Below are 21,063 nucleotides of genomic sequence, written 5' to 3'. Positions count from 1 at the left end.
GCTTCTTTCTTGGTGAGGTCTCAGCTGTTTCTATTCTGCTTGGTTGTACTCCCCAAAATTCAACCCTTGGGACATCTTCTTAGAAATGTTCAAAACCTCCTGGTAGGGGGAGCTGGTAAATAGGAGTACTTGTAGGAAGCTGTCTACCTTTCCTGAAAAGACTACTGCCTCTATGTCTCAATGCTGGGAGCAGGGACTGCATTATATAAGGAAGTCTATGTCACCTCCAGGAAGAGCCTATGATCACAGGGCCCTGCTCACATGAGGGCAAACACATCACAGATCAATGCCTCCCATGGCTCTTCATGCTGCTAGGCAGCCACTGCAGTTGGTGCTCTGTGTGCAGCTGCAAGAACGGGAATCTGAATTGGAGAGCTCCTGTGGACAGCACCACACAACCACAGCTGTGCCCCAGCTTGCTAAGTAGAACTCAGGTGTTCCTAGGAGGCATGCCCCCTCCCCCCACCCTCAGCATGGTACAGGAACACTGAGTTCTCCCAGGGTGTGACATTCTGTCTCTTGGTCTCACCTGTGCTGGTGCTGATGTTCTCAGTGCCTACTGTCTGCCCCATCAAGTGGTACTGGTTTAACCTGGAGCCATCTTCTGCCACCACCACTGACTTAGTGGTTCCATTGGTCCACACATAGACAACTTCGGAATTAGGATATGCATCTGTATTGGAGCGCAGAAGGTGGTATAAACATGGAATTATTTTCAGCCTGGCACAACCAACGATGTGTATAAAAGTAGCAAGAGAGATGGTTGGAAAGTTAAAGGACCTGAAGACTGCACAGGTGGTCAAACCAAGGCAGATGCCACCACTGTTCAGGTAGGGCCTTCTCATTTCTAGAGATCTGAGTGGTCAGCAATCAGTGCCTGTTTCCCAGTATGTATTTGCTCTTTAGGGTATGCTATCACATGGGCTGAGACTACAGTGCCAGGGGCTCTCCCAGCTCTGTGGTGTTGAGCAAGTAACTTATGGTCTGTGCCTCAGTTCTTCCATCTGTAAAATGGGATGGTTACAGTAGCTACTTCTTAGGGCTCCTGCTATCATGATACAAGCTCCATAATGACCAAATGCATAGAGCACGTGGAGGAGCACCTGAGTGCATCAGCTATGATAAAGGTTCCACTTTGCAACTGGTACTTATTGTCTTGTCTGACACTGTCCTGGTGGGAGGGTGGCATGGTACATATGACCTGCCTTGGTGTCATGCCTATGAATGTTACTTTATATGGCAAACAGTACTGTGCAGATGGAGTTAAGGCTATGGGCCTTTAAATCAGAAGATTATCCTGGATTAACCCAGTGCACCCAATATAATCACTTGAGCCCTTAAAAACAGAGAACTTTCTCCAGCTGGAGCCAGTCAGAAATCTGTCTCAGAGAGATTTGAAGCATGAAGAAAGTACTTGGCTGTCATTGTTGGCTTTGAAGATGGAGGAAGGGGCCATGGCAAGTGGGCAGGTTCTAGAAGATAAGAATGACCCCCCAGGTGACAGCAAGCAGGAAACAGGGACTTCCAACCTACAGCCATGCAGAACTGAATCCTGCCAACAACCTGAATGAAGCTGGAAGTAGCCCTGCTACTGTCAGCCCTATTGACACTATAATTCTAGCCTGTGGGACCCAGCACAGAGACATCAGGCAAACACACTGTATTCTGACCTATGAAACTATAAGACAATAAAGGTGGTTTTTCTTTTTTTCTTTTTTTCCAACTTTATTGAGATATAATTGACATGTAGCATTGCTTAAATTTAAAATATACATTGTAATAACTTGATAGATATATAAATTGTACAATGATTACCACAGTAAGGTTAGTTACATATTGATTTAAACTGCTAACTTTGTGATAACCTGTCATGCAGCAATAGAAAACTAGAACAGTTAGATGGAGAACAGAGGCTCTTTCCAAGAGGAGGGAGAAAAATACACATAAAACATACAACAGGTGAGTAATTGCTATGGAGAGCTACAAGCTATGAAGAGGGAAGAGGTACAATTTTAAGTGAGCTTCTCTAGGAAGACCTCACTTAGGAGACCCAAGAGATGTTCAGGAGCTGGCCACAAGGCTGTTAGGAGGAAGAGTATCCCAGGAATGGGTGCTACAAAGGTCTTGAGGCAGGAGCATGCCTGCAATACCTGAGGAGAAGCCAGGCAGGCAGTGTGGCTGGACAGGGAAGAGGGCAGAGGGAAGAGGAAAACATCAGATAAAACAGTGTCTCGAGGATATTTTATAGCTTTTGCTGTGAGCTAATCAGAAGACATGGAGGTAGGGATGGGGGATTAAGCAAATAAGTGACATATTATAACTCATGCTTTAAAATGATCTGTCTGGTTGAGATGGAAGAATAGAATGTCGGTGAGAACCAGACAGAAATGGGAGACTGCCTAGGGCAACATTAAAATAATCCAGGTGAAAGGGTGCCTGGGTGGTTCAGTCAGTTAAGCGTCCAACTCTTAATTTAGGCTCAAGTCATGATCTCATGGTTCATGAGATCGAGCCCCACATCAGGCTCTGTGCTGACAGCACTGAGCCTGCTTCAGATCCTCTGTGTTGTTCTCTCTTTCTGGCCCTCCCCTCTCTCTTTCAAAAATAAATAAACTTTAAAAAAAGTCCAGGTGGAATACGACAGCGGTGGGCAATGGCAAAAAGAGGAGAAATTAGGGATACATGTTAAAGAGAAGATTTGTCCAGTTGCTAATGAATCATGTAACCTGTGACAGAAAGAAGGTGGCCAGGCTGGACATCTGGACAGTTCATTTGCACTTAGGATGGCAAAGATTCTGGAAGGACCTGGCTTCTGGTGAAACAGCAGCAGTACAGGTGCAATGTATCAGAAATGATACCTACAAGGGGTTTACTTGGGGATCCTGAGCAGGCAGTTGGCTATATAAGTTAGTTCATGGGAATGGTACCGAGTGAACATGGGATCTCTCCAGTTGCCAGCGTATGGATGTCAACTGAAGCCTGGGCTGATGAGATCACCTGAGTAGTGTTGGTGGATAAAAAAGGGTGGTAAATGACTTCCTAGCATGCTGCAGCGTGCAGAATATGAGAAGGTGAGGGGGAAACAGCAAAGCCACCGGAGCAGCAGGCACTGTGGTGGGAGGGCACAGGGAATGTGCTGTCCGGGAGACCTGTGTCACAGACTTCAGATGATGGATCAGGAGTGGTCACAGGGCCTAGCAGCATCTGGCCACCGTGGCAAAAGCAGTTACATAAGAGCAGCTGGCTTTGAAGAACTGACAGGCTCATTTGTTCCAGTTGTCTCTTGAGGCCCCTGAAGGTAAGCCAGCATACCTGTCCCATGATCAGGCCCATGAATCTGAATAGATGCCACATCCAACCACTTTGACACCTTTCGAACAAAGAGGTCTGCTTTGCTCCCAGCTGCTTAAGCAGAGCATGACCCTCAAGCACGTTTGAAAGGAACCATGTACCCATAGAGATGAGGTATCTGTAGATGTCTCAGGAGATGAGGGATGAACTGCAGAGGTCTGATGACACTGGTGGCAGGGGAGCCATCCCTCAGTATGACAGCATGCTCTGCGACTCCACTCCAAGCTGAGTAAGCCCACTGCAATGTGAAGGATCCCCTGGAGCAGCAATTCTATTAGATCAGGCCAACAAAACTATGCATTTGGATCAGAGATCTTAACAGGTAGAAGTCAGAAGAATGGGCTCTGGAATGATCAAGAGTTCTACTAAAAAGTGTAGAAGTTTCTTTGCTAATGCACATCGCTACCTTTATTCTTCATTTATGTGCAAAAGAGTATCCATACAGTTGAAAAATAATGAAATCAGCATGTTGCACTCAGCATAATACAGAGGAAAACAGAAGAAGCTTCACGACTCCCTGTGCATGACGCACTGAAAACTCACATCCTCCCTACAAACTGGTATTCTGAATTTTATGATAACCATTGCACTGTTTGCTTTGTAGTTTTACTTCCTGGGCAGAAGCAAAAGTCACTAAACAAAGTTGGTTTTTGTTTTGTTTTGTTTTGTTTTGTTTTGTTTTGTTTTTGGGCTTTGCCTATGTCTTCTTTGTGAAATCTGTTCATGTTTTGACTCATATTTCCTTTACATATTCTGACACTTTTCGTTCTATGTATTGCAAATATCTTCAAATTTTTGGCTATTTCACTGTGTTCTTTTTTTTAATTTTTTGATAAAATTAATGTTTGTCAAATTTATCAGTCTTTTCATTTTTCTGCATCTTATTTCAGAGGCCCTTGCTGTTCTGAGGTCACACTATATTACAGGTGCATTATCAAAGTTTTAACACATTGTCTTTCACCATTTGGGCCTTACTTACTAGAAGCTGACTTCTGTATATATTTTCCACACAGAAGTATCCAATGGCATTTTCTCCATGTGATTTTCTGTGTTGCCACCAAAATTATTAAGCCATCTCTCCCAGCCACTCACTTTCAGGGTTTGTTCTGCCAAGTAAGGTTTCCGTCATGCACTGGTTTTCTCTTTGCTGGGTCCTCTGCTAAGCTCTCTTTTCCGGTCCTGCTTTAGAAAACACCAATAACTGGAAGGGTAACATACCCCTCTTTTCTTCTTCAGGGGACCCTGCTTATTCCTCTGCTCACCCATATACATGTTGGAATTGGCTTAGGCTTCCATAAAAATACTCTGATGAGATTTATACTGGAACTGAACTGGATGTATATATTATAGACTGGGGAGACATGACATCTTTCGGTATTGTATTTTTTTTTTTAATTATGGACATGATGTGTCTCTCCATGTATTTAGGTCTTTGTAGTGAAAGTGCTTGACAATAAGTTTTTTTTTTTTTTTTTTAATTGTAAGGCAAGCACCTGATGTTAAGCTTTTGATTGCTGAGGCATCTACTTCATGGCAGCCTTCTAGAACATACTGATAGCTACACAACTAAATAAAAAGCCAGGCCACCCCACCCATGATATTCCCCTTTTAGAAAGCCCAGTGTGACCTAGATAGCTGACCACTTGAGTGACCCCACTTTTCCCTTCCTGTGCCCTAATTCTTGCTCTTATGGTTTAAATTTGACAATAAAGAATGAACTTGCCAAACCCTAGGCACCCCAACCTAGACCCAAATAAAGGAAAACTCTGGTTCTGTGCTCCCTCTTTCCCTCTCTCTACCTGTGACCTTGCCATATGCCCCCAGGTGTGCTGTGTACCTTCTAGGACTTGTGAGTAATAAATGTTTTTTCAAAGTTCCCTGATGACTGTTGCTGAGATTAATCTTGCAATCATAATGAGAACCACAAGAGTTGGTCCCACTACAGCACTGGCTCCACTAAGAGAAATGTCTGTAGGGTTTCACTATGAGTAATATGGCCAGGAAAGTGCCCAGGCATCCTAAGTGATAGCATCACTATTGATAGGCTGAGGCCTACCCAAAAGTTTTCTATATTGAAATATTTTTAATAAGTTTGTATCATTCTCTATCTTTTTAAAAAAGTTTATTTATTTTGAGAGAGGGAGAGAGAGAGCACATGCATACATGCACAGGGGAGGGATAGAGAGAGAGAAGGAAAGAGAGAATCCCAAGCAGACTCCGTGCTATCAGGCAGAGCCCAACACAGAGCTCAAACTCATGAACCCATCCAGTATGACCTGAGCCAAAATCAAGAGTTGGATGCTTAACTGACTGAGTCACACAGGCACCCCTCATTCTCTATCTTTTTGCTGGATGTCTCCCCCTAGATGTGTGATACTCAATATTCTTTTTCAGTAACCAGTGTACTCTGTCCTTGAGCAAAGGGCAAGTGATAAGCCAACTTACCAGAAAGTTGCTAAGCAAGGGTGGCGTCAGAACCATTAAAATGATTGATGACTCTGAGATTTATCTGCATACTAATGATTTGAAATGGAAGTAAATAGACTCCATTATAACAGTTAGTGAAATATCATGGATGCTAGACTTCACTCACATTGCAGGTAAATGTTGAGTGGTATTCTTGCCTTTTTTTAAAATTAACATACCTTCATTTTCAAGTTTTAGGTAATATATAACTATATTTTTCACATTAAAGCTTCCCTGACACAAGTACATTCTGTTGTAATTTCCCTTCTCTCCTGGGGAGATGGGTGGCTCTCTCTCTGGAGAGATGAATGTGGGGGCTGATGATGCCTCTACCTTGGCAAGCTGCTTTCCAAATGTCTGGTCATAGGCACCACTGGGCATGTGCTAATAAGACTGTGAGGGCTCCCTGCATTCTAAATAAATGACAGTGAGATTTCTATCTCCCTCCTACTTTGTAAATGTTATAGGACCCTGACTATTAAAGAGCTGTGGCACTCAGACATGGACTTAAGCAGAGCAGCCCTGCTGGATTCTGGTCAAGGCTGTGAGTGTGGAGCAGACAGTAGATGGTATGAGACTATATCCCCTGGCTTCTTACTGTCCCCAGACTGGCTCAGGAAGCTTCTGTTTCTATCGTCTTATACACCTGCTGTGTATCTTTTTCTCAGTTCATCCACCTCACAATGGGGAGAGCTGCTGCCTGTGAAGCTGGCCTCCCTCTGACTACAACTCTAGTGAGAAGGGCTACAGATGTCCCATTAACAACTCCTCATTCCATTTCCCAATCCATAGGGGAGATGTAAGTCTGACCTCTGGTCAAGAGAAGGGGACCCCCCCAACCCCTGGGAAATGTGAGTAGATCAGAAAATGTTAATCTTAAAGCTCAATAAGGGAACTCAAATCTCAAGGCAATAGGTTGGAGTGACCAGGGTCAGTTCTGAGAGTTAGGAACATCTGGGAACACAGACGTGTCTAAAAAGAGTACAGAACACAGGAAATAATGTTTCCCCCATGGAGCTGCTTACTTGGTGCCAAATCTGCTCAAGAAAGAAGGGAAAGGAGGTGAAGAGCATATAAGAGGCAGGAGAGAGAGGACATCAGGACACATGGAGCATTCTGAAAAGTGGTAGAGGTCTAGAGGTGCAAGTGTCCTTTCTGGTGGCCTGGAGTTAGGTCACAGATAGGAGTCCTGGGGTGGTGGAGGAGGCACTGAGGTGGGTGTGAAGACTGGTACAGGCCTATGGAAGGCACAGACCCCACCCCATCTGCTCTCTTGACTGCAGTGCTGGGAATTACTTTCTACAGTGGTATTGGAGATGGCATACAGTTGCAGATGGCTCTCCTTGAGCTCTGAGGCTAAGTGGCATATTGAGGAGGGAAGCACGTCTATGCTGCAGGGATCACTGGCTGGGCACAAGGCTAACTCTGATACATGCAGGCTTGTTGGGCATATAATCTCTCAGCCTCTTTCTCCATTTTTGGTGAGTGTGTGTGTGTATAATAATATTTATAATAAAGACCCAATAAAATAATAATTGTTAATTATATAAAAGTTACTTGAAATCACCAAGTGATATATGAGTGTATCTTATAAGGCAAACTAATAATTCATAACATCTTGCTTTTCAAACTGTTAGTATTAAATAGCCTATTGATATTGATAATGTTAATAGCATTAATAATAACAAGAGCCAGTGTGGCCTCTGTCATTTCAGTTCAGTATTGCTAAGTTCTTCTCTCTTCATCAAATTAAGGGTGAGAATAAATGACACTCATGTGCATTTCACCCTGGGTATTTAGCACTAAATTATTCTCTTTGTGTTAGCTGCATGGCATTCCATCTTTTAGCCATGCACAACAGTAAATGAGGCAATCAGTTTTGTTGTGCTATCATTTGTTACGAGTTAGAGCTCTAGAAACATAATACTCGCCTCCTGTCAACCATATATCAGCACAGCAAGGCAGGAAGGTTTTAAATACTTTTACTCTTAACTGACTTGGGAATTCATCACTGCTTTCTGAGTGGCTCCTTTTCCTGGGTTGACACTTTCTGTTTATCCAGGTCTAGCTTTGCAAATCCTGATTAGAAGGTAGAGATGTCACTTTTAACCCTTATTTATAAGGACTTTAAAAAGCAATGAGTGTTTGCTAAACTATGAAAGAAATATAGCAGTGTGACTCTGAGCTTCAACAGCCAATATATGCTCTAAACCTCTATTTCCCCATCTGTAAGTTAGGGAAAATAACTCCCATATCCTAGGGCCACTGCGAGGGCAAAGTATATTCATCAATGTTAGACATTTAGCATATTCCTAACACAGTAGGTTGCTTAATAAATATTAGGAACATACCCATATTTTGGGAAGAATTTTGGTTTGTGTCAGATCCAAACTTCAAACTTTGAAAAGATCTTCAAACCTAAATTGACTTTTTAACTGTCAGTCAAAGCAAACCCAATGTGTGAAGACCATTGGTTAGCCTCATCTGATACGTTGCATGGACACTTGGGAACCCAGGAACTGCCAATAACCAGACAGGACATCCATTTTACCTTGTGCATTCATTGCCTATGATGTTAGAAGAAATGCAGATTAGTATGTACCCAATGAGCCGAATTTTGGTAATTTGAAAACATACAGAATTTAAGTTCTCTGACAGCCATGTCCTCAGCCCTCCTCTCTCTTCTGAAATGGAAGGTGGCAATGAGCAGAATAACTGCCTAAGGAGACCTCACTAACCATCACCTGTATGACCTTCTGCAGGGTCCTCAACCTCCTTGAGCCTCAGTATTCTGTGCTGAAATCCAAGTCAACACTTGACCCATCAATTGCATAATTTATATTACAAACTTCATAAGATATAAATGTATGTAGATACATTATATCTAATGGCCTACTAGATACCCAAAATCTCTGCTTTGAATTCAGTAGGTAAAAGTTACCTATGCCTTTTTCCTTGCCTAGAATCAATTGAGACATAAGGGTAGCTATCTGCAGATGGAGATGAGCAGATAACATTTCTGCCCTGTTACCAAAGAAATTACAGTGGATAGTTGAGGGTTGCTAATCAAATGGCCCATAACCACTCCACAATCCAGTCTGTAAAATTACTTATGGTCACTGTGCTGCCTGGTCTAACAGAGAGAGTCAAAAAGACTACACTGTCTGTGTCCATGGACTTAAACGGGAACCAATCAGGAAAGAAGGACTAAGGCCGGTCACCACCCAGCAGAAAAGACCCTCCCCTTGTGAAAAGGAGTGAGAAGCAGAGCAAAAGCCTAGAAGTAACATTAGGAAGAAATCCCTTCATGTAATTTCCCACCACTTCATAAACCAATCAGCTTTTTTAACTGAAACCAGCAGTTCCTTCCAATCACTTTCAATTTCCTTAGGGAAAATAGATTTCCAAAGTCACATAGTCTTAAAATCATGATGCCACCCTTGACTCATGTCCCCCTTTGATCCTGGATCACATCTGGCCAGCACCCTTATCACATCTGGTCACCACGCTGTTCTCAACTCTCAGTGTCTCTAGTGCTTCAGGGCAATTCCTAGCTCTTGGTGTCACCTACCTAGTAGTGAGCCCAGCACATCCTCCCCTTGCTCCACAAACCTCTCCCACTCTGCCTACTACTTTTACACTTTCATATTTGAATGGTTATGCCATCCTGTCATTTGCCCAAAAGAGGTGTTCATCACCTCTACTAAGTGACCCCCAGTCATTTGTGCTTTGTCCTTATTTCTGTTACCCTCCTATTCAAATCCTTCCAGGTTCAGTTTAAAATATCATCCCCATAAAAAATATATAAATAAAAATAAAATAAAATATCATCCCCATGATGAGTTTCCCCATCTGAATTCCAAGTGGCTTTTTCAGCTGTACAGGGTTATTTAACCTTATTATGTAACGTGTCCATTAACTCCTTGGGAGCAGAACTTATGCTTCTATGATTCTCACTGCATCTAGCATGAGAACACACCCAGTGTAGCTGTTAAAAAGTAATCACAGTTAACTAGTGCATCTAAGACACAACACAGACGGAACTTCAATGTGTTTCTCAGACCTCACAGACTAAAATGCGGATTAGACACTTTGAAACCTGTGTTCTAGATCACCTACACTCATGCTGAGTTGCTGGGCATGATGAATGCAGTTAACAGTGTCATAATTCCACATGTTTGAATGAACTAATAGCTTACTACAGTGAGATTTACCCTAATTTTGTGAAATTCTCTCCACTGGATGTTTACCAAACAGGCATCCGCATCTAATTTAGCATATATTTTCATGAATCCAGATGTTGTTTCATGACTTAATTTACTATTTAATGCATCATTCCACAAATAAAATAAACAAAAAATAAACTTTTTTTAATTCTTAAAAAATCTTGATTTAAGCACTTGCTTCCAAATATAAGCCATGCCATTATCTTTAAGGAATTTCTTTGTGGACTAAGAAAGATCCCTTTGTAAACTAGGGCTAATTTCAACATTTGTTTGAATTCTTGAGAGTAGAGATAGCAATAACAGAAATGTCTGTTAATTCAGTCCTGCATTAGAGAAGCCAGAGCATGTGGCTCATTAGAATAATGACACCTATTTGCATTCCTTTGTCTCCTAATAGCAGAGAACTGTTGGACTGGGTAATTTGAAACTCATTATACTATCACATTTAGCCTCTGCACTGTGCTCAGATGCCCATGGAATGAGGGAACTACTTGGCCAAGCAGCTATTTTTAGTAAATCAAAAAGATGAAAGACAAGTAAGAGACACACTTAATTAAATAACATTTCTTCTGTTAAAATTATTATATCCTGAGCTGAAACCATATAAGCTGAGGAAAGGTAAAGTTTGTGCAGTTTTTCATCTCTTGGGCAACTGTATATACACATGATGTATGAAGAAAATCCTTTAAATCACTTTGAATCTGATAGCAATGATATTAAAATTTTTTTAACGTTTATTCATTTTTGAGACAGGGAGAGACAGAGCATGAATGGGGGAGGGTCAGAGAGAGAGGGAGACACAGAATCTGAAACAGTCTCCAGGCTCTGAGCTATCAGCACAGAGCCCAATGCAGGGCTCGAACTCAACGGACCCCGAGATCATGACCTGAGCTGAAGTCGGACACTTAACAGACTGAGCCACCCAGGTGCCCCTGATAGCAATGATATTAATAGCAGATATACAGAAACAATCAACATCTAAATCAAACCAATCTTCAAAATATCAGGCAGATAAAAAAAAAATTTATCATGAGAGTTCAAAATCTCAAGAATGTTTATATTTATTTGGGGCTCTCTACTGAGTTCAAAATACACACACACACACACACACACACACACACACACAAACTGAGCCCATTTGGTATGACTGATTATAGAAGTGATGAGATCCTATCAGATGTGTATTTTATCACTGAATGTAATAAATGACTTAACTATAGTTGGTTGACTGTTGAATAGGAGATATTTTAGTGAAGAATGATTTAGAGGGTCACATATTTTCTTTAACCAAAATTTGCTCTTGTGCTGCCTATCCTGTAAACCATTGTCATTATATCCCATTAACTTGATCTTATTTAATTAATGATGCAAAAAATGACAATTTCACTTTTAGTGTCTTGCCTTTGATCAAATAAAGAGCATAATTTTCACATGCAAAGAGGGGTCTAATTTTACATTATACAACTCATTTTCCTCTTGGGGACATGAACAATTTATTTTCCTTCAGGGACATGAATCAGTGATTCCCAAATAAGATGCCTCAGGATCTTTTGAAGGTTTCGTCTCAAGCACTGATGTGCACAGCCTCCACATGGCAACATATTATTTAAATAAATCCTGGTGAAAGTCGCTTTCCATTATGCTGCTTCTCCCAAATAAATGTGTGTTGAATCTCTCCTTGGCATTTAAAGGTCATAGTTTGAAAAAAAAATATTTCCATCCAACCCAACTTTTGGCTCATCACACACATACACCTTTCCTAATCCCAAAAACCTGTTTGAAATGATAGAAGTAATACAAAAGGAAACCCCTGGAATCAAACAAACTTCCCCTGCCAGTAACAGCAAAGTGGTTGTTAGTAGTTGTTACTATTAACACCATGTAAAAGAGAACTCCCTGAAGCGCACCGGAGAGTGAACAAATAGAGGAAAAGACTGGAGGGAGTTGGCTCAGAGGAAGGGAATGCCTTTCTACTTAAAAAGCTTTGAGTCAGAGCTGTGAAGTGGCTAAAGCTTGGATGGATTCCTTTGGTCTTCCTGGCTCGAAGAACCAAAGGAAAAGTAGACTATCAGAATAGCACATCTGAAAAATGACACGCAAAATCCTAGAAAGGAAAGAGCCACAGAGAAGAAATCACAAATTTGATGTAATGGATGTATGTAAATTCTACCCAGATATGTATACTTACCCTGAATTATACATACATGGAGCATAATCCTACCAGCCCAACTAAGGTAGAAGAACCATCTGACATTTCATCTGTTGCCTACTATAGGAAAGACAGTGTTTGGAGTTTTCCTTTGGCCAAGTTAATTAACTAAAAAAGAAAAAAAAATGACACTCTAAATTTAACAGAATCCAGTCTCTGCAATACAACACTGAGATAGCCAGGAAAGAATTAAAAATATATATTAAATGTAAAAGAAACACAAAAAAGTGACCCAGACTCAAGAGAAAATACAATCAATGTGGAATGCTCCTAAGAGGATTCAGATCCTGGATTTAGCATATAAGGATTTTAAAGCAGATTAAATGGCTATGCTTAAGAGTGTAAAGGAAAAAAATGTAATGGTTTGTAATGAAAAAATGTAATGAAAAACTAAGAGTAAGTCTTAGCAGAGGCATTGAAATTATTTTGAAGAAACATATACAAACTCTAAAACTGACAAATACACTAAATAAAAATTTTTTGTATGAATTTAGCCACAGATTGAAATGACATAAGTCAGTGAACTTGAAGACAGAGTGATAAAAATTATCCAATATAAAGAATAAAGAGGGGTGCCTGGGTGGCTCAGTCAGTTAAGCATCCAACTCTTTTTTATAATATTTATTTTTCAGAGGTGGGGGAGGGGCAGAGAGAGAGAGACAGACAAAGATTCCAAAGCAGGCTCCAGGCTCCGAGCTCTCAGCACAGAGCCAAGGCAGGGCTCAAACTCATGAGCCCTGAGATCAGGACCTAAGCCAAAGTCAGACATTTAACCCACTGAGTCACCCAGGTTCCCCAAGTGTTCAACACTTGATTTTGACTGTGCTGTCAGCACAGAGCCTGCTTGGGATTCTTCCTCTCCCCCTACCCTGCTTGTGCTCTCTACCTCAAAATAAATAAATAAATAAATAAATAAATAAATAAATAAATAATAAACAAACATTAAAAATTAATTAGATTAGACTCCAGATGGAAAAAGAAGGATGGGAGAGAAAAATATTAGAAGAGATAATGGCCAAAATTCCTCAAATTTGGTGAAAGACAAATTTAGAAATTCAAGAAGTTCAGTAAACCCTAGGAAATATAAATAATAATAAAAACACATGCAAGGGGACTTCTGCTTCCAGGAGAATGGAGATGTGTTTTCCCCTATTCCTCTCACTAAATATAACTAGAAAATCTGGATATGACATAAAATATAGGAAGAATCTGAAATGTAGAAAGAATAAGGCAGACAGGTCTTGGGATCTTGGTACTCAAGAGATGACCCAGTAGTGAGTTCTGTGGCTTTATTCTTACCTTATGCATCTCAGACTGGGAGCCCAAGAAGTTTAGCAAGACCTGGTGTTTCAGTTTGAGTACAAGGCAGGAAAAGGCCAGGGGCCCTGATTAAGGCAGTCAGGCAGGAGGAATTTCCCCATATCATTGGAAGGCCAAACATTTTGTTCTGTTCAAGACTTCAACTAGTTGAATGACATCCACCGCATTAGAAAAGGCAATCTGCTTCACTCAGACTATTAATTTAAATGTTAATCATTTCCAAAAACATCCTAACAGACATCCCCCAGAATAATGTTTGACCAAAAATCTGGGCATGTCATCGCCCAGTCAAGTTGACACACAAATTAACCTTCACAGAAGTGAAAAATACAATAACTGTAATAAAAAGTTCGATACATGAGTGAATAAAGAGGATGGAGGAAAGAAAGGATAGAGTTTGTAAACTCAAAGACAAAACAACAGAAATTAAATAACATGAGAAACAGGGAGAAAATAGGAGAAAATGAAAAGCCTCAAAACTTATGGGGATACAAGGGGTACAGGAGTACTGATGCATAGGGGCACTTGTACCCCAATGTGTATAGCAGCACTCTCAACAACAGCCAAATTATGGAAAGAGCCTAAATGTCCATCAACTGATGAATGGATAAAGAAATTGTGGTTTATATACACAATGGAATACTACGTGGCAATGAGAAAGAATGAAATATGGCCTTTTGTAGCAACATGGATGGAACTGGAGAGTGTGATGCTAAGTGAAATAAGCCATACAGAGAAAGACAGATACCATATGGTTTCACTCTTATGTGGATCCTGAGAAACTTAACAGAAACCCATGGGGGAGGGGAAGAAAAAAAAAAAAAGAGGTTAGAGTGGGAGAGAACCAAAGCATAAGAGACTGTTAAAAACTGAGAACAAACTGAGGGTTGATGGGGGGTGGGAGGGAGGGGAGGGTGGGTGATGGGTATTGAGGAGGGCACCTTTTGGGATGAGCACTTGGTGTTGTATGGAAACCAATTTGACAATAAATTTCACATATTAAAAAAATAAATAAATAAAGAAGAGTTAACACCTAAAAAAAAAAAAACTTATGGGGATATATAAAAAAATCTAATATTCATGTCATTGGAATCAGGAAATGAGAAGAGAAAGATGATGGAGCAGAAAAAGTATTTAAAGAAATGATTGCTCAAACTTCTAAATTTCATAAAAATCTATAGATTCAAGAAGCTTAGCAAGGCCCAGGCAGAATAAACTCAAAGAAATCTACACCAATGCATAGTTAAATTTCTAAAAACTAAAGGCAAAGAAAATAATCTTGAAAGTAACCAGAGAAAAATGACATCCTACCTACAAGCAAAAAATGATTTGAATGGCATCAGATTTCTCATTAGAAAACAAGGAAGCAAGCATAAAAGAGCACATCTTTCAAGTGCCAAAAGAACTATCAGTACAGAATCCTATGAAAATATCCATCAGGTATGAAGGGAAAAATCAAACCTCTTCAAATGAAAAAAAAACAAAAAAAAAACCAAAGATAATTTATTGCCCCAAAAATACCTAAAGACAGTTTGCTAGTTATAAATAAGTTTTATTATAAAATATTTTGTTATTATTTTATTATAAAACAACTTAGTTATAAAGAAGAAATCTTGGAACAATTAGAATGAAAAAACACAGTAAGTAAAAATATGAGCAAATACAATAGAATTTCCTTCTTGTCTTGGGTTTGTAAAATTAAGTATGATGGTTCAAATAAAAATTCTAAAACTCTCTGATATGGTTCTATACGTATATAGACAACATCTTTAGGGCAACTGTATTTATAATTATGGGAAGGTAAGCACATGTAAACGGAGGTAAGGTTTATTTTTCATTTGATCTGGTTAAAGGAAGACACCAGTAGACTGTGATAAGTTATGTATATAGTTAACCCTTGAACAACATGGGTTTGAACGTCCAGTTCCACTAATACACAGATATATTTTTTTATAATTACAGCATAATACTGTGAATGTATTTTCTCTTCATCATGATTTTCTTAGTAATATTTTATTTCTCTGGCTTACTTTATTGTAAGAATATATTATATAATACCTATAATATACAAAATATGTGTTAATTGACTGTTTAGGTTATTGGTAAAGCTTCTCATCAACAGTAGGCTATTAGTAGTTAAGTTTTGGGGAGTCAAACTTATTGCTATGTAGTAGCAACTGTACTTCAAATTCTGAATTTTTCTCTTTTCCCAAGTTAGCAATATTTGTTCTGGGCTGTGGCAGTGAACCAAAGCTCCCAATCAATCATGTGATCACAAGGGTAAACAATTGATATATTTACAACAATTCTGTGCCCATGCAACCATTTGCATGTTTTTCATTTTTAGTACAGTATTTAATAAATTGCATGAGATAGTCAACACCTTATTGTTAAAACAGACTTTATGTTAGATGATTTAGTCCAACTGTCAGTTAATATAAATATTCTGAGTATATTTAAGGTAAACTAGGTTCAGCTATGATGTTCTGTAGATTAGGTATAATAAATACATTTTTGATTTACAATATTTTCAATTTATACTGGGTTTATCAGATGCAATCCCATCACAAGTTGAGGAAGAACTGTATAAAAATATTATAAGTCAAAATGTAATCATAATAAAACAACTAATCATAATTGTCCAGTTAACAAACAGGGAGACAGAAAAAGGAAAATAGAGAAATGAGAAAGATAAAGAACAAAAAACAAAAATAAATAAATAAAATGACAGTCTAACATATCAAAAGATACATTATATGTAAATGATGAAAATATACCAATTAAAAGACATAGATTGACCAAGTCATTAAAAAATATTACGTGGCTATATGATGTGTATAAGAAACTTATTTTAACATAATGATATATAAATGTTGAAGAGTAAAAATAAGAAAAATAAATACCACTCAAATATTATTCAAAAAGAAAGCAAAAGTGTCTATGTGGATATCAGACTGAGTTCAAAGCAAAGAAAATCACCAGAGACAGAAAGGGATATTATATAATGATAAATGGTCAAGCCACCAAAACATAACAAACTGATTGAACTAAAAGCAGAAAAATACAAATCCACATTTATATTTGGAGATTTCAATATCTCTTTCTCAAGAATTGGTGTAAAACAACTAGACAGGAAGTTGTAAACATTAGTCCTAACTAACGCAGTATTATAAGAAAAGGAAACAAAAGGTGAAAAGATTAAGAAAAAATAAACAAAACTATCTTTCTTTTGTTGTTGTTGTTTTTTTTAATCTGTACACCTTTATTTCCTTTTCATGCCTTATTTGCACAGGCTAGAATTTCCAGCACTATGTTGAGGTAAAAGTGGTAAAAGCAGACATCCTTGCCTTATTCTAACTCTTAGGAAACCATTTAGTCTTTTTTTACATTAATTGTAATGTTAATTACACGTTTGCATTGTGACTGTTTGTAGAAGTGTTTTATCACATTCTGGGATGTCCCATCTATTACTAGTTTTCTGAGAATTTTTACCATGAATAGGTGTTAATATTGTCAAATGCTTTTCCTGCCTCAATTGATATTATTATCTTAGTTTTCTTCGTTATTATGTTAAAATAGTGGATTATATCTCAGCCTTGCATCCCTGGATTAAATTCTACTTGGTCTTGGTCATTGTGTATTATTCACTTTGTTGTTGAACCCAATGAACTAATACTTTGTTAAGAATTTCTTTGTGTCTCTATACATGAAGGATATTTGTCCAAAGTTTTGTAGTTTTTGCAGTATCTTTGGTTTTGGTGCCAAGGCAATCTGGCTTATATAAAGAAAACTACAAAACTCTGATGAAAGAAATCAAAATAGAGCTAAACAAATGGAGTTATTTCATGTTCATGAACACGAGGACTAAATTATGTCAAGATGTCAGTTTTTCCCTACTTGATCTGTAGATCCAATACAATCCCAATAAAAATCCCAGCAAGTTATTTTGTGGATATTGACAAACTGACTCTAAAGTTCATGTGGAGAGACAAAGGAATAACCAGTATAATACTGGAGAAGAGCAAAATCAGAGAACTGATACTACCCAACTTCAAGACTTACTGTAAAGCTACAGTACTCAAGACAGTGTGTATAGTATTGGCAAAAGAATAGGCAAATAGATCAATGGAACAGAACTGAAAGCTAAAAAACAGACCCACACAGTCAACTGATCTTTGACAAAGGAGCAAAGGCAATACAGTGGATAAAAGATAGTCTTTTCAATAAATTGGTGTGGACATCCACATGCAAAGAAAAAAAATGAGTATCTAGACACAAACCTTATACTTTCACAAAAATTAACTCAAAACGGATCACAGACCTACATGTAAAATTCAAAACTATAAAACTCCTAGATGAAAACACAAAGAAAATCCAGATAACCTTAGTTTTTAGATATAACCTCAGAGATGTGATCCATTAAATAAATAATAAGCTGGACTTCATTAAATTAAAAATGTCTGCTATGTGGGGATAACTGGGTGGCTCAGTTGGTTAAACGTCCAATTTCGGCTCAGGTCATTATCTCACGGTTTGTGGGTTCGAGCCCCATGTCAGGCTCTGTACTGACAGCTCAGAGCTTGGAGCCTGCTTCAGATTCTGTGTCTCTCTCTTTGTCTGCCCTGCCCCCCCCCCCAACTCTGTCTCTGTCTGTCAAAAATAAATAAACACTGAAAGAAAAATTTAGTTAAAACAAAACAAAACAAAAAGTCTGTGTGAAAGATACTATCAAGAAAATGAGAAGATAACCTGTAGACTTGGAGAATATATTTGTGAAACACACAGCTGATAAAGAACTGGTACACAAAATATATAAAGAACTCTTAAAACTAAACAATAAGAAAATGAACAACCAGATTAAAAATGGGCAAAATCCCTGAGCAGACACCTCACCAAAGGAGATAAACAGATGGAAAATAAACATATGAAAAGATATTCAGTATCATATGTCACAAAGATATTGTAAATTAAAACAAGATACCATTAGACACCTATTAGAATGGATAAAATCCAGAATACTGATAACACCACATGCTGGTGAAGATGTGGAGCAAAAGGAACTCTCATTCTTTGTTGGTGGGAATGGCAATTTGTCAATTTCTTACACAGCTAACCATATGCACACTATATGATCCAGCATTGGTGCTTCTTGATATTTAACCAAAGGAGTTGAAAATGTATGTCCACACAAAAACCCGCACACAGATGTTTTTATCAGCTTTCTTCATAATTGCCCAAACTTGGAAACAACCAAGATGTCCTTCAGTAGGTGAATGGAGAAATTATGGTACAAGCATACAATGGAATATTACTCAGCACTAAAAGGAAATTAGTTCTTCAGCCATGAAAAATATGGAGAAACCATAAATACATATTACTAACTAAAAGCAGCAATCTGACAAGGCTTTGTACTATGTATGAACATTCTGGAACTGTATGACATTCTGGAAAAGAAAAAAACTATGGATACAGTAAAAAGATCTGTTAGGGATTGAGGGAAGGGATGGTGAATCAGTGGAGTACAAAGGATTCTAAGGGCAGTGAAATTACTCTATATGATAATATAATGTTGGAAACATTTATCAAAACCTATAGAATATATAACACCAAGTGAACCCTAACATAAACTATGGACCTTAATTAATAATAATGTAACAATGTTGGTTCATCAATTATTAAAAATGTAATACAATAGTACAAGTCTGCTGATTAATTTCCAGGAACACATTCTTCTGCTTTTAAAAATCAAAACTTAGCATAGCATGAGTACAAATGGATAGCATAAAGAAAGAAGGAAACAGTTTGGTTCTAACCCTGCCTCCCAACATCTCAGAAGGGAGGATGGGGCTGCAGGCACACTTTCAGGGACAGTGTCATCACTGCACTATCTGGAATGGCTGGAATGCAAAGGTGTTCACCTAATGAATAATTATTTGTTCAAGAAACACGTTTCCTAAAACGTGTACAGGGTGAGCAGTAAGGGTGAACAAGACAGTGTCATTGCTCTTATGGAATATTCTATTAAGAAGTGAAGATCATGGCTGGGTACTGGAAATTGAGTCATGAATGTTGGCTCCTTAGAGGATATGACCTGCAGTCTGAGAAGTAAAAATAAATGCCAGGAGCTCCTGGTGGCTCAGTCGGTTCAGCGTCCGACTTCAGCTCAGTTCATGATTCGTGGTTTGTGGGTTTGAGCCCCGCATCAGGCTCTGTGCTGACAGCTCAGAGCACGGAGCCTGCTTTGGATTCTGTGTCTCCTTTTCTCTCTGCCCCTTCCCTGCTTGTGCTCTGTGTCTCTCTCTCTCAAAAATAAATAAACATTAAAATTTAAAAAAAAAAAAAGAAAGAGAAAGAAAGAACTGCCAGGTGAGGGCCTGAAAACACTTCTCCAGGATATTTTTATGGTATGTGCCTCGACACATAATTCTCTGTTAGAGACAAGAAAACTAGTCTGTGAGGACAAAAGTATGAGGACTCCACAGCATTCCAGTCTTCTCAAGCAGACTGCCACCCATATTGTGTTTATTCACATATGGAACCCAAGTTCTGAATGAATGTGGAAATAACCCCAAAAGTATATCCGTGGTTCTTACTTGTGAAAATAACTTACAGCTGCCAAATTTCAGAGGGCAAGCATGGGCATCCATCGGGAAGTCCTCAAGTTGCATTGGGCATTCTGCAGAAATAGTCAAGCTGAAAAATAAGACATGAAGACTTTTTAAATGACTCACCAATTCTGGCTATTTACCGAGCAACCACCATGTTCCATAGAGCTATATTAAGTACTTCAGTCATAATTTTAATTACCATCTTTTATGAAATTGTCTGCCTGACCCACCAAATTATATAGGTTTGCATTGAAGATGGATATCATTTAAAAATATGGATTAAATAAAATCTAGTCAGTTCTGTGGCTTCGTGTGTCTATACATACATTACCACTTGTAAAGTAATTCCAGATGCCTTTAAAAATGATTTATTGTTTGTTTCCCATTCCTAACTCAGAAAAATCAAAACATTTCCTTGGACAAGGTTGAAATATATGTATTTTATAAAATAGTTTATAAGCTCAAGAAATATAAATGTATAATAAATTCTCAGTCCAAATTCTGACCAGAAGCTGGTTACAATTATTGTGTACTGGACTGATAACATGAAACAGAGTAGGTGAATTGTGTCATGACAGCAATCTTCTGGTACAACCTAATTGTTTTTAACCCATGTCTGGTCTTGCAGATAGTAATACTACTGCCTGCTACGACTGCCACCAATACTCAAACAGCAATGGACATATCTACCAGTTGTATGTCAGGCACTGTGATAGGTGCCTTACCTGCATTAACACATCTAATCAGAGTAGCATTATGAGATTTGTTGCTATTAACATCCAAGTTTACGAGAAAGGAAAGTGATGCATAGATATTAAAAGATCAGGACAAGTATGCAGAGCTATGAAGTCAGGGAGTAATGATTTAAGCCCAAGCCTCTGAC

The 21,063-nt window shown here is 38.6% G+C and overlaps 1 protein-coding gene across 3 annotated transcripts in view; it reads right to left on the bottom strand.

Moving 5' to 3' along the window:
* The window catches only part of GABRA5 (gamma-aminobutyric acid type A receptor subunit alpha5), an 86,177-nt gene that overhangs the window by 13,913 nt on the left and 51,201 nt on the right, over positions 1 to 21,063 (bottom strand). For all 3 annotated transcript variants that reach the window (XM_078448934.2, XM_060617917.3, XM_060617918.3), the window contains 2 exons: positions 20,183 to 20,265; positions 530 to 673 (listed from right to left, as the gene is read on the bottom strand). In XM_078448934.2, the coding sequence (XP_078305060.1) occupies positions 530 to 673; positions 20,183 to 20,265 (227 nt within the window). The remainder of the gene's footprint in view (positions 1 to 529; positions 674 to 20,182; positions 20,266 to 21,063) is intronic.

Source organism: Panthera onca, chromosome B3, assembly GCF_046562875.1.
Source record: "Panthera onca isolate mPanOnc1 chromosome B3, mPanOnc1 haplotype 2, whole genome shotgun sequence".
NCBI classification, from domain to species: domain Eukaryota; kingdom Metazoa; phylum Chordata; class Mammalia; order Carnivora; family Felidae; genus Panthera; species Panthera onca.
The sequence above is the reverse complement of the archived record's forward strand: the minus strand, read 5'-3'. Positions and strand labels throughout refer to the sequence as shown.